A 19,532-nucleotide genomic window follows, 5' to 3' on the forward strand; every position below is an offset into this window, starting at 1 on the left:
TTCTGTATAACACAAATATTTGTTTTTTATTTTCTCCTCTTTTCTCCCCAATTTGGAATGCCCAATTCCCAATGCGCTCTAAGTCCTTGTGGTGGTGTAGTGATTCGCCTCAATCCGGGTGGTGGAGGACGAATCTCAGTTGCCTCCGCGTCTGAGACCGTCAATCCGCGCATCTTATCACGTGACTTGTTGAGTGCGTTACCGCGGAGACGTAGCGCTTGTGGAGGCTTCACGCTATTCTCCGCGGCATCCACGCACAACTCACCACGTGCCCCACCGAGAGCGAGAACCACATTATAGTGACCAAAAGGAGGTTACCCCATGTGACTCTACCCTCCCTAGCAACCGGGCCAATTTGGTTGCTTAGGAGACCTGGCTGGAGTCACTCAGCACGCCCTGGATTCGAACTCACGACTCCAGGTGTGGTAGTCAGCGTCTTTACTCGCTCAGGCCCCCCAAATACAAATCTAATCCTCAAAACAATAATGATAATTCAGTATTATATTATAATAATAAACTCAACTGGGTCCCACATTAATAATCTAGTGTTATGCAATATTGTGCTGGGTATCCAAAAAAATAAGTGGAGTAGTTTTTGCACCCTTGGTTCATTCACAAAAAATGTATATATGAAGGTAAATAATGCTTTTATAAGGCTACTATGCATCATTGTATATAAAATATAAATAAAAAAGTGCATGTATAAATGATTAAATCTCATTCTCCATTGTGTTCATTTAGTAATAAAGTGTTGAAAACATTCCTTTAAATAGATTTTTATTCAGCGCCTTTAAAATATCGAATCTTCTTGTCTACAAACATTGTATATGAATGACATATTTCCTGTACTAAAAAAAATCTAAAACCTTTTGAGCCATTTCAGATCAAATACGCATTTTTCTAGATACATATTGAATATCGTCAATAGGCTGAAAAATATTGAGATATAAGTTATGTTGACATATCGGCCAGCTCTAGAGTAGCATATACAAATGGAACAAAAAGATTTGACAGTGTGGACAGTCAGATCAGATTTGAAAAACATATCAGAATTGGGAGCAGCGTGAACAAAGCTTTATTGTATGAGCAATAATTTACCAGTCGCTTCTTGCTAATTCGTGGCAAGCTTAGCAAACATTGAATTCTTAGCTGTGATTTACATTGTGAGTAAATCACTTGCATATGCGAGCAAATTTTGCGCTATGCGATTAAAAAGGTCTGTGGACAGACTATAGAACAGAAGTCAGGGAGTAGGAACATTCTCTGCATATCATTACATTTAATGTGCAGTACTCTTAAAGAGACAGTACCATTTTAGCGCTTATGCATATCTATATGTAAACTCAATGTAAATACTTGTAAATCGTACAAATAATGCATATAAACCAACTGTAGTAAGTGTAATGAATGTGTCAATACAGTATATAAATATTTAAAGGGGCAATCATATTTTATGAAATAGCTTGTAACATTTTTATAAATTCAATTGCACGACATCATATAAATTGATAGAATGTGAAATTTGTGCATTTAAAAAAAAAGCTAAAATGGGATTAAAATGATGATAAGCGAAATATGAAATAAAATGTGCACTCTCACACACCATAGCATGTGCAGTTACATTATAGATATTACGGTTTCATTTTCTGTTGATGCATGATTCCTGTAAAGCTGCTTTGAAACGATGTGTGTTGTGAAAGGCGCTATACACATAAAAATGACTTGACTTGACTTGAAGTTATAAATATGAATACTGTTATACTGTATGTGAAGATGCACATTCCCAGTTTGCTTAATATCTTTTTCAGTTGCATTACGCTTACGTGTCAAAATATCTGGTGAGTAAAACAAACATTTACTAGCCAATGGTGATTCTTTCTCCAATTTTCACTTTAATATTTTTAGCTGCAGTGCTTTAAGGGGGATGAACTTCTCAAATTAAAGTTTTCAAACACCTTTTAAAATCCAGTTAGAGTCCGTTGCACACCATCTAGATTTTTTTGAACATATGAATGCATCCTGTGTGAACGCCCCTTTGGCCAAAAACATACTTTGCGCAAGTATGCAAACGCAGATGTCTGCAAATGAAGAAGGTTTACACTAATGCCAGCTACAGCGCCCCCAAAATTTCAAATGCAACATGTACGTGTGTTGTGTATTACTAGGCCACGTCCATGCTAATACATTTTCATTTGAAAAAGCATTGATTATGCTACGTTGACACCTGCCATCCTCACTAGAATGGCATTGTGCTCCACCAAAAACATTGGAAAACACTCTCTTAACCACATACTTTTGAAAACGATGACAAAACGGAGGTTTAGTGTGGACTAGAAGTCTGCACTGGCCATAAAATGAAACCCGAACCCGACCCGTACCCGAGACCGTGTGGCCCGACCCTACCCGGCCTGAACTATACCGTCAGATTATAAGCCTGAAGCCGACCGGAACCGAAATTGCTCACTATCTTAATCGTTTCTTCTCCTAGCAAGTACTGTTGCAATGGGCTGTATTTTATGTAAGCATATAGGCAACATTCGTAACAGTACTAAAACAGTAAACATACCCAGTTTTAACAAGGCACAGCAGCCCCTCGGTACACTAGAGCAGAAGGGGGAAAAAGCATTGACTTACCGTTTATTTGCTGAAGCGTCACATGGTGCAGAACAATCTGGATTAATATGAAACAATGCAACAGTCCCCTCTGTGCAGCCCGAACTTGTTTAGAATGTTGAATCTTTGTGACACCTGCACTAAAAACAATCTAGACGCAGCGCAAAGAATGAAACAGAGTGCAGGTGTTTCGACATGCGTTTTTGAAAATGTGAAGTTCTTTTTAACATGACACGGTGTTTAAAATGTGCCAGTCCTGTGCGAGAAACGGCGTAACAGTCAAAGACATTCATCCAGCATGTTTACATAGGAAAACAATGGGAAAACAGAACAGATGCACGAAAAAACATGTTTGTGTGAACGGCCCGTAACTCGTCCATTCGCACGTGTCTGTGAGTGATAGCGCATGCGCAAAACAAGTCCGGTAGGCCTGTTTATTTTTTTCATTAAGTACAAACCCGAACCTAAAGTCTTGGAAAAACTGACCCGGCACGAAACCCGTCGGGTTCTCGGATCCTGTCGGGCCCGGGTCGGGTTGCAGACCTCTAGTGTGGACGTGGCCTGACACTTTCGCAAAGCGTTTGTGTACTTGTGTACATTTTGGGCAGTATGAAATGCGTCTGATCAGTGTCTGGATGACGACCATAATCGGTGAAATTATAAGTGTCCTTCAAGGAATGGTTCACTCAAAAATTACCATTCTGTCATCATTTACTCACTCTCCTGTTCCAAACATGTTTAAAAGTTCACTTTCATTGTATAGAAAAAATATGCCATTAAAGTGAGTGGTGACTGGGAGTAACATTCTATGTTTACTTTGAAAGTATGTACAGTAGTTTTGCACATTCCTAATTTGAAGAGCACTTTTAATCAGGCTGACTTTGACCCTCCTCATTCTTCAACATGACTATGAAATCTTCTACAGGGTTTGTTTCACCCTGCAAACGCCGACTTGAAACCCCACGGCAGCGCAGAGGAACTTCAACACTCATTCTCGTGACCTTTCTCAATCGCTGATCAATGGATCGCCACATGCGAGCACTGCAGGTTGACAGTGTCACCGTGGGAACATTGGGAGCACATTTACAGAACACATGCTACAGTATGAATCAGTCTCGTCTGTGTCCGTCAGCTGTGCTAAGAATAGGGAATGTAGGAATGCATCAGCGTTTCAATGGATCAATAGCTACTGTATTCACAGAATGAGTAATTGTTTATATCCGCCGCAGATGTCAAGAGTTAGTCAATGCGACTGCCGCCCACTTCAGGCCAAAAGGGCAAGATGTTCTGACGGGTTTGTGCATGTAAGTTTGTATCCATAATTATCAATATTGCAGTCATAACAACACTGCTATCATAATGCTGCAGTATTCAGGTTAAACTAGGGCTACAAAATTCATCGAAAAAATGATCGAGATTACAGCTGCTGCAGTTAATTATTCGTAAAAGGTCAATTACATCTTTCAATTTACATCTATTCCCGTACTGTCAAGATTTTATGTTTATAAAATGTTTTGCTCCGGTGTGTGCATGAATGCAATAAACAGTCAGAAAATCTGTTTAAATTAGTCTACAAGCAAATCAGAAACGACAATCTAGTATTCTAGTATTGTTGTGTTGCACACTTTCTGTGGATAATTCATTCAAAATGTAAACAAAATTTGTAAACACTTGTTTTTTAAGCAATAAAGCAATTCAGGAACAATTCTCAGCTTGTTTTGGATGTGTAGCCTACATAGAGAACATGGCATGCAGTTGCCCCACAAAAAGCATTTTAATCTAAATGAATAATCGTAATTACAATATCAAGCAAAATAATGATCAATTATGATTTTCGTCATAATCGTGCAGCCCTAGCTTAAACCCAATTATTTGAAATGTAATTCTCAAAGATCAACTTGTAATTCTCATGAAACTAAGCTGGAACCATGGCAATGAGGAAAACAGTTTTGTAATGATAAATTATAAATAATTCACATTACTGCAACGTATTTAATGAATCATTACTGAACCATGTACCAGTAATTTATACATACAATAACATCTGATCATTTATCCGTTGATCAACTATTAGACATATAGTTATTGAAAAACGTATAAATAAATATATACTGTGTATAAATAAATATATAAACAAAAATAAATATATTTATGCACAGTGTGTATATATATATATATATATATATATATATATAATGGTGTGAATTTGGAAAATTGTATATACAGTGTGTGTGGTATGTATGTATGTATGTATGTATGTATATACTGTGTATACGTGAGCTGATACGTGAGAAGAAAGAGTGATGAATGTGCTTTTTATGTTTCGCTTTTGCTTTTAGATCATTATTAGTTAGGTTTAGGTTAAAGTTTTAGGTTAGGGAGGTACGTTTTTACTCACTAAAACATCCATCTAATATTCAGCTTAAAAACCTTTTCTGATTACAACAACATTTCACTCGCTTTTGGCGCCCCCCTGCTGGACATTTCACTGGGAAACTGCAGCAAAACGTATAAGGTAGCACGTAATTTCATTTTGCAAAAATGTTGCCATAGTCACATAATGTTCATGAGATCAGGCTGCATTTTTCATTGCAAATAATTTGTCCCTCGACATACCACCTTTCTAGTTTTTTCCCAGTATGCCTCTCTTTAAGGAGTTCTCGTTTTGTACGTCTCAAACCCCAGAGTACATTCTCAAAGGGCACAATTTGAAATGCGTAGGCTATAATTACACTGGGAGCCCAAATACATGCACGCCCCATAATCACGTTGGAGATGGGCTGTTCTGATCAGACTTCTGTAATGGGAACGCTCTAAGCCTCGGGTAATGGACTACTGAACAGTAAACAGGCAGAGCATCTAATCCTGTTAGACCTCACTGGTATGATGCCATGGAAAAGCACATTTGGACCTGTACCGAAACGCACTGGAAGTGTTTGTGTATGAGTTTGACGCCCGTTCTCAGAGGGACTTGATGCAACAACAGGCTTTGCCTTTTTTACAGCTCATTAAATACAAGGACATGTTGTGTTGATGCTTGAGTGCATCAATAAGTTTTCCTGTAGCTTTAGTGGTAGTGCATGGTGCTAGAAACGCTTCCCGGGGAACTCGAATACTGATAAAGTCTTGAATGCATTGTATTGAAATTCCTCAATCAATCTGGTTAGTGTTTGTTCTTAAACTCTGACACAAAGTATTACAATTCTGCAATTAATTCAGACCAATCCACTTAACATACAGACTCCATTCAAACTTTGTATTGAAGTTATTAAGTATATACAGTACTGTGCAAAAGTTTTAGGCACTTAAGATGCTTCACAAAAACATTTGTCTTAAGTGGGCTATTTATATCTTCAGCTTTAGTGTGTCAGTAGGAAATATAAATGTTAGACTCCCAAACATTACTTTTGCAAATAGAAAAGATTAGAATAGAAGAACAGGGAGCCCTGCAACAGATGTCATGGCCCCCACAGAGTCCCCCACTGAACATCATGTCAGTCTTAGATTACATAAAGAGACAGAAGCAATTGAGACAGCTGAAATAGATAGAAGAACAGGGAGCCCTGAAACAGATGTCATGGCCCCCACAGAGCCCCCCACTGAACATCGTGTCAGTCTGAGATTACATAAAGAGACAGAAGAAATTGAGATAGCCTAAATAGATAAAAGAACAGGGAGCCCTGAAACAGATGTCATGACCCCCACAAAGCCCCCCACTGAACATAGTGTCAGTCTGAGATTACATAAAGAGACAGAAGCAATTGAGACAGCCAAAATAGAAGAACAGGGAGCCCTGCAACAGATGTCATGGCCCCCACTGAGCCCCCCACTGAACATAGTGTCAGTCTGAGATTACATAAAGAGACAGAAGCAATTGAGACAGCCTAAATAGATAGAAGAACAGGGAGCCCTGCAACAGATGTCATGACCTCACAGAGCCCCCCACTGAACATCATGTCAGTCTGAGATTACATAAAGAGACAGAAGCAATTGAGACAGCCTAAATAGATAGAAGAACAGGGAGCCCTGCAACAGATGTCATGACCTCACAGAGCCCCCCAGTGAACATCATGTCAGTCTGAGATTACATAAAGAGACAGAAGCAATTGAGACAGCTGAAATAGATAGAAGAACTGTGGTGAATTCTCCAAGAAGTTTGGAACATCCAATCTGCCAACAACCAAGAAAAACTGTGTCCAGGTGTATCTAGGAGAATTGGGGCTGTTTTAATGGCAAAGGTGGTCACACCGAATATTGATTTAGCCTTTTTTATGTTTACTAGACTTTGTATGACATTAATTAATAAATGAAAACTATTTATGGCACTATTTTTGAAGACATCCTCACTATGCAACATTTTATTGTATATACTGTATGTACTGTGTATATATATATATATATATATATATATATATATATATATATATTCCTGGAAAACAAGACAAAGATGATGATTAACCCTTTTTCATACCTCAGGTCTTTAGTGACCTGGGACCTCATTCCACCGCCTGTACCTCATCCATTTTTTTGGAATAGTGTAACAACAACAACAAAAAAATATTTTTTATAACTGCTTAATTAACAAAATTGTATAGGGTCACTAAAGACCCGATAAATTTAAAAGCTTTATTTTGCACATCCATAAATCAGATTTTTATGATGATTTCATATCTATACAAGTTTACTATCACAGGATATACAGGTGCATCTCAATAAATTAGAATGTCGTGGAAAAGTTCATTTATTTCAGTAATTCAACTCAAATTGTGAAACTCGTGTATTAAATAAATTCAATGCACACAGACTGAAGTAGTTTAAGTCTTTGGTTCTTTTAATTGTGATGATTTTGGCTCACATTTAACAAAAACCCAAAAAATCTCAAAAAATTAGAATACATCATAAGACCAATAAAAAAAACATTTTTAGTGAATTGTTGGCCTTCTGGAAAGTATGTTCATTTACTGTATATGTACTCAATACTTGGTAGGGGCTCCTTTTGCTTTAATTACTGCCTCAATTTGGCGTGGCATGGAGGTGATCAGTTTGTGGCACTGCTGAGGTGGTATGGAAGCCCAGGTTTCTTTGACAGTGGCCTTCAGCTCATCTGCATTTTTTGGTCTCTTGTTTCTCATTTTCCTCTTGACAATACCCCATAGATTCTCTATGGGGTTCAGGTCTGGTGAGTTTGCTGGCCAGTCAAGCACACCAACACCATGGTCATTTAACCAACTTTTGGTGCTTTTGGCAGTGTGGGCAGGTGCCAAATCCTGCTGGAAAATGAAATCAGCATCTTTAAAAAGCTGGTCAGCAGAAGGAAGCATGAAGTGCTACAAAATGTCTTGGTAAACGGGTGCAGTGACTTTGGTTTTCAAAAAACACAATGGACCAACACCAGCAGATGACATTGCACCCCAAATCATCACAGACTGTGGAAACTTAACACTGGACTTCAAGCAACTTGGGCTATGAGCTTCTCCACCCTTCCTCCAGACTCTAGGACCTTGGTTTCCAAATGAAATACAAAACTTGCTCTCATCTGAAAAGAGGACTTTGGACCACTGGGCAACAGTCCAGTTCTTCTTCTCCTTAGCCCAGGTAAGACGCCTCTGACGTTGTCTGTGGTTCAGGAGTGGCTTAACAAGAGGAATACAACAACTGTAGCCAAATTCCTTGACATGTCTGTGTGTGGTGGCTCTTGATGCCTTGACCCCAGCCTCAGTCCATTCCTTGTGAAGTTCACCCAAATTCTTGAATCGATTTTGCTTGACAATCCTCATAAGGCTGCGGTTCTCTCGGTTGGTTGTGCATCTTTTTCTTCCACACTTTTTCCTTCCACTCAACTTTCTGTTAACATGCTTGGATACAGCACTCTGTGAACAGCCAGCTTCTTTGGCAATGAATGTTTGTGGCTTACCCTCCTTGTGAAGGGTGTCAATGATTGTCTTCTGGACAACTGTCAGATCAGCAGTCTTCCCCATGATTGTGTATCCTAGTGAACCAAACTGAGAGACCATTTTGAAGGCTCAGGAAACCTTTGCAGGTGTTTTGAGTTGATTAGCTGATTGGCATGTCACCATATTCTAATTTTTTGAGATAGTGAATTGGTGGGTTTTTGTTAAATGTGAGCCAAAATCATCACAATTAAAAGAACCAAAGACTTAAACTACTTCAGTCTGTGTGCTTTGAATTTATTTAATACACGAGTTTCACAATTTGAGTTGAATTACTGAAATAAATGAACTTTTCCACGACATTCTAATTTATTGAGATGCACCTGTATATTTATTTGTTTATAACAAGATAAATGAGTACTATATTCATACTACGACTGTCGAATCACCCATGCATTTAAGGGTTAAGAAAATGCTTTTTCACACTGTGAAAAGTGATTATTGCATGTGATTGTGTTCCGGCGGGTTGTGCTCTCTGTGGACGAGCTGTCAGTGCTGCAGATATTCATGAGCTGCTGTGATTGGCTCTGTGTTTCCCTCCTCTGCAGTATTTTCATTCTCTGTCTCTGCCAGTGATATCTGTTGTGTGTGTGTGTGTGTGTGCGGCCGCTAGGAGTTTATCCATCAGAAAACATTCAGCCAGTTGTGAATCACTGACATTTGATGTATGTGGGAGCAGGAAGTTGTTTCCTGTCTTTATTGTTTTGTTTTGAGTTTTTACATTTCTCTTTTTATACTTTTGTAGGCGTTCATGTTCTCTATATTTAGGCGTCTTCTTTCTGTCTTGGTTTATTTTGTGAAAGTTTTCAGTTTAATATTTATATATGAGTCGTTGGCTCTGTGCCACTTTCAAAACATTCAACTGTTTGAGCAGGCCGACATGTCAACTGCGGGTGCAGCCAATGGAGTGAGTTTGGGGCGGGACTATTTGTTTGTCCGACAAATGAAACACAGGAGGCAGGGCAGAAGGGGTCTGATCCACTTTGCAGCTTATTCTGGCCAAGAACCGGCCACTTAGACAGGAGAAGACCGTCTGAGAGACATGTAAAGCAACCAACTACAGTTTTTGTTTAATGTGTCATTTAAGTGTGGGTTTATCGATAAATCGTTGATACCACAACAACATCGAGTGCTGCAGTCTGGTTGTGGAAGTAAAAGATGCCATTTATTTTTTCCACGGGGAATTGATTATTAATTCAATTACTGTATAAACCTTTAAGCTCCTGAGGCCTGAGTGTGACTGCTGTGTGTGTTTTCCATTTTTCTTTTTGATTTGTAACTAGTAGCACCTAATAAACATGCAAAAAAAAAAAAAAAAAAAAAATCCTAAAATTGTTGGTCCTCATATGTGGACAGCGGGACTAAGTTGTGAAATTGTAAATAATACCAAGCTATAGACAGTCAGATTTGTTTCCATCAAATAGTTTATTATATGTCCAGGAGTGTTGATTATTCATGTTTTTGAGATGTTACAGAAATTCCAGCTGATTTTCTATAAAGCTGTTTTGGAACGATGTGTATTGGGAAAAGCACAAATAAAAAAAACTATAGAAATAAAAATGATTTGACTCGGTTTGACTTTTATGTTACAATGTTTTTTTCTACTTTAGCAGCAAAATCTCAATGTTCTCTCTTTGCATTGTCAAACAAACAAACAAGTGATAGCCAGTACTGAAGCAATTCTCCCAATTTGGAATGCCCAATTCCCACTACTTAGTAGGTCCTCATGGTGGCGCGGTTACTCACCTCAATCCGGGTGGCAGAGGACAAGTCTTAGTTGCCTTCGCTTCTGAGACCGTCAATCCGCGCATCTTATCACGTGACTCGTTGTGCGTGACACCGCGGAGACTCACAGCATGTGGAGGCTCATGCTACTCTCCACGATCCACACACAACTCACCACACGCCCCATTGAGAGCGAGAACCACTAATCACGACCACGAGGAGGTTACCCCATGTGACTCTACCCTCCCTAGCAACCGGGCCAACTTGGTAGCTTAGGAGACCTGGCTGGAGTCACTCAGCACGCCCTGGATTCAGTCTCGCGACTCCAGGCGTGGTAGTCAGCGTCAATACTCGCTGAGCTATCCAGGCCCCCTCAGAAATTAGCATAATTAATTCTGATTAAAAGTAATGTCCAGCATCATCCAATCACTGTCAACCATGTTAAAATAAAATGATACATTGTAAACTCTGAATCTATGTACTGATTATCATTGTCACATGTCTGTCAAACATGTTGAGTGATCCAAACATCATCTGCAGCCTGAAACTGAACTTTTGATCAGATTTTAGGAGTGAATGCACTTAGATGCTCCCTTGCTCCCTATTTAGTGAATGACTTAACCTCCAGTGTGCTGTCTGTCTGCACAGGTCTCAGAACTTTAAATATATAGATTTTTTTTCTTATAATTAACAACTTTAAATCAATAGTTTTATATATATTCATCAATTTTAATTTGCTTATGTCATTCACAAAGCTTCATGGGATTGTAGTTTATTCCCTCATTAAAGACGTTAAGTACACAGTCTTGTGTCATTGTCTGATTTTCAAATACTTTTTTGCTTCAAATCAATGTTCGTAATGTTGAATACGGAATAAAGCAGTATGACATCTTGTCTATAAGTACCTCAAACAAGATCTGATTTCACTAACCTGGAAATTTTTGACTTCGTCAAATCCGGTGACTAGTTATTCTTGTTAATGTGTATTTATGGTTCAGCTCTATTAAAATTGGGAAACTACAGTAATTTGAGGTTCAAAAAGGTTTGACCTCAACACACACACACACACACACACACACACACACACACACACAGGAGTATGTAAATGAATGGCTGTTGAGGGTTATTTATTACCCAAATTCATGCTGGAGTGTGTTTGGAGTTCCAGTCCATTCAGCACTTTAGTGTCTCTCTCTCTCTCTCCCTCTCTCTCTTCCTCCTCAGCACTTTCAGTTGTAATGAGCTGATGTGTAATGGTGGAGAAATAGATTTGAGTTCAGGCCTGAGGAATCTCTTATTGGAGGAATGTAAGTGTTATACTGTGAGATTACAGAACGTAGTCGACTTGTTCCTTCATCTCTATGGTGGAAATCGTGGGCTGCTACTTATAAAGTTATGTACGGACAATTCTGTAACACTTGCAATTTCATTGTGGATGGAACGTCATAGTAAAATACTCTGACAATGTTTTCTGAATCTACAGTGCTGTGGCAAAATAAATGGTTTTAGATGAGTTGTGAATGTCTGAATCGAATGTTAAAGACTGACTGTAGTGCAATAATACAAAGATTATTTTGTATCTTTATAATGCATTGTCCTCACTACATACAAGGCGAACAATGTAGTCCTGTTTATGATCAAATGAGCAATTCTTTTAATGAATCACGCAAAAAGACTCAAGAATCAGTCTCATGAGGTATCTGCTTGAGACTTGAATCAGTGTAAAACTGACTGTGACAACATGACAATCACAACAAAGTTTTGTTGCATGAAAGATAACTTAATAAAAAGATTTATAGGTGTTTAGATATATATACAGTATGCATATATATATATATATAGGTGCATACAGTTATGCATACCAGCAAACTGCATTATTTCTGTTTAGTATATAGTTAGGATGACTTATTCATCCAATCATTTGATCTTTCTGATCATTCCTTTAGTCAAAGACATCAGAGCGTTTAGAGGCGACAATCTGATGTTTTGTCCTTGGAGACTAATTGTGTTTTTCTTTTTGGCTCGGATCTTGTGAAGCTCCTAAAGATTAGAGCCGTTACTCATGAAACACCTGAGATGTGCATCTTTGGATAGCTTTTCATCTCAGGTCAGTCTCAAGGAAAATGAGGAAGCGGGAACCAGCTCACACTCTTTAGCTTCATTTATTACAGGTCGCTTTCCAGTGCACACACGCAAACAAAACACTCAATATTCAATACTAACTCTTCTCTTTCACAGAAACAGCATCATCTCGGGACTCTAGCTCCTCTCTCCTCCACTGCGGCTCTGGCTGCCCCGTTATCTTCCTCCAGCTCTCACTGTAACACAAAATGGATAGGGTGTCTGTCTGAACACCCTATCCACACTTTCTCCTCCTTCACTCCCACTAGCCCATCATCAGTCAGTGATCTAATTTTACATTCCAGCTCATCATCCTGTCAGTTGGACCCTGCCCCAACCTCCCTTCTTAAACACTGTGAGTCAGTCATTTCGGCACCTATTTCGCATATGATAAACACATCTCTTGCAGTCCTTAATAGTCCCAACTTAGATCCATCTTCTCTCTGCAACTATTGTCCTATTTCTAATCTGTCTTTTATATCTAAACTCCTGGAAAAAGTTGTAGCCTTCCAGTTACAATCACATCTTGCAGCTAATAATCTTTATGACCCTTTCCAACCCTTTCCTTTATGACCCTTTTCCACTGAAACAGCTCTCTTGAAGTTTATTAATGATTCTCCTCCTTTCTGCTGACTCTGGATTTCTCAGTATTCTGATCTTGCTTGATCTGAGCTCTGCTTTTGACATTGTATGCCACAAAACACTCCTTGCCCGACTTTCAGATATTGGTATTACTGGCACTGCTCAATCCTGGTTTTCTTCCTACCTCACTAACAGACAATATTTCATCATCGATTAAGAAAAACAAATCCCCTACTGCTCTTCTCACTCAGGTATCCCCCAGGGTTCTGTACTGGGTCCACTACTGTTCATAATTTATGTTCTCCCACTAAGTAAGATCATCCGTCGTCATGGTCAATCTGACCAAACCCTCTAAAGCCATTAAGAATCTGGGAATCACTTTCAATCCATCTCTTACATTTGAAGCCCACATCAGAACTACTACTAAAACTGCTTTCTTCCATCTACATCACATTGCACGACTTCGCCCCATTCTCAGTTTGAAGGATGCAGAATGACTAGTTCATGCTTTCATATCATCACATCTCGACTACTGTAACGCCTCTTTACTGGCCTACCAGCTAAAACTATTGCCCGATTACAATACATCCAAAACTCTGCAGCTAGATTTCTCACTAACACCAAGCGTTCTGCACACATTACTCCCATCTTGTTTAGTCTTCACTGGCTGCCTGTCTCATGCCGTATTAAGTTTAAAATTCTTCTCCTGACATACAAAGCTCTCAATGATCTGGCACCTCATTATATATGTGATCTGCTGCATCCATACACACCAGCAGCATGCACTCCTCGTTCTTCTGATTCCAAATTGTTGTCTATCCCCAGATTTTGTCTATCCACTCTTGGTGGGAGATCCTTCAGTGTAGTTGCATCTAAACTGTGGAACTCTCTACCTCAGAGCCTCCGTGACATCTCCTCTATTTCTGTCTTTAAATCTCAGCTTAAAACACATCTTTTCTCAGCACATTATCTGTCTATTACTGATTGATGTTTTATTTCCCCATTGAGATTGTAACTTCTGTTGAAATGTATATTAATGTACTTTGTCCTTTTAAATGTATATGGAGTGTAAAGTGTCCTTGAGCTTGTGGAATGGCGCTATATAAATAAAACAGCTGTCAGAGATAATTTCCCACAGGTGATAATCCTTACCGCTCTCGTCTCCCGAACTTGCTCTCCATTCACAAACTGGTGTTCGACCATGCCCCCACCACCACATACCCCCATTGCCCGACTCATGTCGGGGAGCCATCCGGCCTGTGGACCACCTCGAACTTAAAAGGCTGAAGAGCCAGATACCAATGGGTGATCTGCGCGTTGGCATCTTTCATGCGATGGAGCCACTGAAGCAGGGCGTGGTATGAACAGATGGTAAAGGCCCATCCTAGGAGGTAGTACCAAAGGGTCTGGACCGCCCACTTGATGGCCAGACACTCCTCCTTGATGGTGCTGTACTTGGCCCCCCTCACCGAGAGTTTCCTACTGATGTACTGCACCGGGTGCTCCTCTCCCTCGACCATCTGGGACAACACAGCCCCCAAAACCCTGTCCGACTCATCGGTCTGTAAAACAAAAGTAAGAGAGAAATCAGGCGAGTGTAACAGTGGCCCACCACAAAGTGCAGCTTTAACTTGTGTGAACCGGATCTGGTGCCCACTTTATAGTCAGATCAGTGAGCAGGCTGGTGACGGTCGAATAGTTAGGCACAAATCTACGGTAATAGCCAGCCAGCCCCAGGAACTTTCTCACCTCCTTTTTGGTCTTAGGTCTCAGGCAGTCTGCAATCGCTGCGGTCTTAACAATTTGGGGCCGCACCTGCCCATGACCCAAGTGAAAGCCCAGATACCATACATCCACCCGTCCAATTGCACACAGATCTGGACCGAGCCGTCACTATTCGGAACCAGCACCACCGGGCTGGCCCAATCACTGTGGAATTCTTCTATTACCCCCATATCTAGCATGGCCTTTAATACTTTACTAAACACTTTTTTTTTTTTGTTTGGATAATCGGTAGGGACGACTGTGTACCACTACCCCTGGGCTCGTTTCGATATGGTGCTCTATAAGGTTCGTAGGACTGGGAAGAGGCGAAATTATGTCGGAGAATTCTCTTTGCAACCTGGCAACCTCCGTGACTTGTGACAGTGAGAGGTGGTCTCTGCAGGTAATCGGTGTGACTCGATCGGTGGCTTTTAAGTTCACCTCCGGTCCGAGCTCCTCCCTCTCTGGAACCACCATTGCGAAAGTCACGGGTGCTCTGCCTCTATCCGTTCGTTTAACCTCATAATCGATTTCCCTGACTCGCTGTGTGATCTCAAAGGGCCCTTGCTACTTGGCGAGTAATTTAGAGCTCGATGTGGGGAGTAATACAAGGACTTTATCTCCCAGTTGAGTACTCCTATTATACAGCCGGCTTTGATGTTCTTGAGCCTGGAGCAAATTCTCCTTTGTTAATTGCACCAGTGTGTGGAGTTTTGCTCTCAGGTCAAGAACGTATTGAATTTTGTTTTTGCTGTTTAATGGTCCCTCCTCCCAATTTTCCTGTTGGACGATGAGCACGCAGTGTGGTTGATGCCCGTACAATAATTTGAATGGGGAGAACCTTTGGAGGCTTGCGGGACCTCTCATACTGCAAATAATAGGGGCTCAAGCCACTTGTCCCAATTTCGAGCATCTTTGAGCACAAAATTAGTATTTTATTCTTTAGTGTCTGATTAAATCGTTTGACCAAGCCGTCCGTTTGGGCATGGTAAACGCTGGTCCGAATCGATTTAATCCCCAATAATTCGTACAGTTCACGTAGTGTACGTGACAAACGTAGTGCCCTGATCAGTGAGGATTTATTTCGGAATCCCCACTCGGGAGATAATTATGAAGAGTGCCTCCGCAACACTGCATGCTGAGATGTTGCGCAGAGGCACTGCTTCCGGATATCTCGTTGCATAGTCCACCAGAACCAACACAAAGCGATGCCCGCATGCCATCCACTCTAATGGCCTGACGAGGTCCATGCCATTCTTTCGAAATGGATCTCGATCAGTGGAAGGGGCCGCAGGATTCACCAGCTGACATCACGGCATGCCGCACACCACCTGCGAACATCTCCGTGAATGCCCAGCCATTAGAAGCGGGCCATCAGATGGTTTAGTGTTTTTTCCCTAAGTAGCCCACCATCGGATTATAATGAGCCCTCTGGAATAACATTTCCCGACGGCTCTTCGGTACTAACAGTTGGGTTGTATCCTCTTTCGTCTGAGTGTCCTGCATCACTTGATATAACTGATCCTTAATAATTAGAAAATACGAGCATGATAAGGCAATGTCTGGCCGGAGGCATTGACCATCAATCACTTTCACATGTTCAAAGGCGTGCCTAAGGTTTTTGTCTCGTTGTCTGCTCCAGAGAGAAATCCCCTGCAGGCAGTCCTCTAGCTGCGGCTTCCCCCTTCCTTGTGTCATCCTGATGTGGAGCCGATGTAGACAGCCCTGGCACCAACTCCACAGCCAGCGAATCACCCCCCCACACACTGATACACTTTACTACAGGAACCATCCTCACAAATTTCCCTCAATAAAGTTGTAAATTCTGGCGAAGAAGAGAGGGCTCGCCGGCCCCCTGAACCGCCACTGGTTCAGCCAGCTGGATGGCTGCATCCAGCGACACAGGGCAGTGGCACTGGACCCATTCCGCCATCCCTTTTGGTAGCAGGGTGATAAACTGCTCCAGCATCACCAGATCAACTACTGCTATGGCATCGCATTCTGCTGTCAGAAACCACCGCTGGCAGGAGTCAAGGAGCTGTTGAGTAAAAGCAAACGGGCAGCCGAGCTCTCCAAGCAACAGAGACCGGAAACGCTGGCAGTGCTGTTCAGGGCTACGACCAACCCGCTGCAGGGTTAGGGGATAGAATCTATAGTTCATACAGTGTAAAAATCATTATGTCTATGGAGAGTCCTCATAAGGATAGCTAAACCAACATGTGTGAGTGTGTGTGTGTGTGTGTGTGTGGGCAGGTTTAAGTGGTTTACGAGGACTTTTTTTAGTTTACAAACTGGAAATTACAAGGGTGTGTGTGTGTGTGTGTGTGTGTGTGTGTGTGTGTGTGTGTCAAAGTGTGTTAAAGTCTAATTCTTTGTTTTTTTCTTATGCTCGGTCAGATTTGACCGGGAGCGCAAAAGGTGTAACACTATTTGATAAAACCACCAAGGTACATAGAATCAGTTCAGAATTTATTTTGTGTGTTCAGATGGCAAATGTAGGAAAAGTCACCAAGCCCTGTACCGCTCCGATAAAGGAAACCATTTTTATAAAAAAATAAAATCGGTCAAAAATGACCGAAGACAGTAGAAGTGTTAAAAAAAAAAAAACATTTAATAGCTGAATTTTTGGTGAAGAACTATACTACTCATGATCCTGAAAAGAAAGAGCCACCAGTCAAACAGAGTTTCTTTTGTGGCAAACAAAGTGCACCAACAGAGCTCTGCAGCGACCGCCCACTTCCATGATGGCTCGTTTCAGGCTCTCGTAGTCCAGGAGGTCTGTCACCGGAAGCTGTTGGGCCTCCCCAGAGGTGGACCGCCCACTGGTTGTTGGGCCATCCCCAGGATTCGGCCGTCTGCTCGAACAACTCGATAAAGGCCTCCGGGTCATCTTGTGGGCCGATCTTGATGAGCGTGAAGTGGTGGAAGGCCGAAGTTGACATTTTCTCCTGGGGCACCAAGCTCTGCAACACCTGCCAGTCCTCTGCCTGAGCCTGAAGGAGCACCTATAACCGCTGCTCCATGCGTAGGTCCAGGAGGGCCGGCGAGGGTCTTAATCACTTCAGCAATGGTGAGGACTCCATGGCGACAATTCCTTCCTTGTTTCCTGTGTTTCGGCACCACTATGACAGGTCTCAGGTCAGTCTCAAGGAAAATGAGGAAGCGGGAACCAGCTCACGCTTTAGCTTCATTTATTACAGGTCGCTTTCCAGCGCACACACTTAAACAAAACACTCCGTCGCTCAATAATCAAAAGTAACTCTTCCCTTTCACAGAGACAGCGTCTTCTCAGGACTCTAGCTCCTCTTTCCTCCACTGTGGCTCTGGCTGCTCCTTTATCTCCCGCCAGCTCTCACTGTAACACAAAACAACTGTCAGAGATAATTTCCCACAGGTGATAATCCTTACTGCTCTCGTCTCCCGAATTCTCTCTCCATTCACAAACCAGTGCTCAACCACGCCCCCACCACAGTTTTGTTTTATGACTTTCTCAGTTATCGTTAGTACAGAAAACCTGAGTCCAGATCAGAGCCGTTTTATCTCTTAAGCATCCGAACGTTTGAAAATGATGGTAGATGCTCACAGACATCATATTCTTTTCATGTTAGTTTATGAATGGCACGTAATGATGATGTTTTTGGTTTTTAACACTGAATTCACATTCACATGAAACTAATTAATTTGATTTGATTTCTGAATAAAATGAGATTTGACAATAATGATTAACTGTATGATTTATTACATCTACAGTAGATCTGATAATGTTGTTGTTTGTTTGTTTGTTGACAGATTGGCTGGCACAGGCCTCAACTCTCCTGCCAAGATCAACTCTATGGAAAAAAAGCTGCACCTTAAAAGCAAAGATCTGCAAGACACTCAAGACAAATGTCACAAGGTAACAACACAGAGACACAAGGGTTTATAAATATAGTGGAGTCAGACAAAACTACTTGGCAGTAGGGTAAGAAAAATAAACTTGATTCAAGATATATTTTCTCAGAACAAGTCTACTTAAATTGCAGTTTTGCTTCTCAAGTAAATGTCTTAGTTAAGGAAAGTGTTAAGGATTAAAAGGTTTTAAGGATGTTCAGATATTTTTACTGGAAAACAAAATTATTGGGTAAGAAAATTATTTGCACTGTAACCAAAAGTTAATCCGCTTAGATGGCCCATCTCAGAAAGATGATTCAGACAGCAAAAAATCAAAAAATTTTCTTAAAGGGATAGTTCACCCAAAAATTTAAATTCTCTCATCATTTACTCACCCTCATGCCATCCCAGATGTGTGTGACTTTCTTCTTCTGCAGAACACAAATGAAGATTTTTAGAAGAATATTTCAGCTCTGTAGGTCCATACAATGCAAGTGAATGGTGATGAGAACTTTGAAGCTCCAAAAAGCACATAAAGACCTCATAAAAGTAATCTATATGACTCCAGTGATTTAATCCATGTCTTCTGAAGTGATATGATAGGTGTGGGTGAGAAACAGATCAATATTTAAGTCAATTTTTACCATGAATCTCCACTTCTTCTTTTGTTTTTTGGTGTTTCGCATTCTTTGTGCATATCGCCACCTAATGGTTAGGGCTGATTAAAGGTGGAGATTTATAGTAAAAAAAAAAGGACTTAAATATTGATCTGTTTCTCACCCACACCCATCATATCACCTCAGAAGACATGGATTAAACCACTGGCGTTTAATGGATTTATATGCTTTTTTGAGCTTTAAAGTTCTGGTCACCATTCACTTGCATTGTATGGACATACAGAGCTGA

At 40.8% G+C, this 19,532-nt stretch overlaps 1 protein-coding gene across 1 annotated transcript in view; it reads left to right on the top strand.

The window, feature by feature from the left end:
* Positions 1-19,532, top strand: part of LOC127433126 (citron rho-interacting kinase-like) — a 154,815-nt gene that overhangs the window by 49,317 nt on the left and 85,966 nt on the right. Inside the window, exon 11 of the mRNA XM_051684799.1 lies at positions 18,546-18,651. Within this exon, the coding sequence (XP_051540759.1) occupies positions 18,546-18,651 (106 nt within the window). The remainder of the gene's footprint in view (positions 1-18,545; positions 18,652-19,532) is intronic.

Source organism: Myxocyprinus asiaticus, chromosome 4 (assembly GCF_019703515.2).
Source record: "Myxocyprinus asiaticus isolate MX2 ecotype Aquarium Trade chromosome 4, UBuf_Myxa_2, whole genome shotgun sequence".
Lineage (NCBI taxonomy): Eukaryota > Metazoa > Chordata > Actinopteri > Cypriniformes > Catostomidae > Myxocyprinus > Myxocyprinus asiaticus.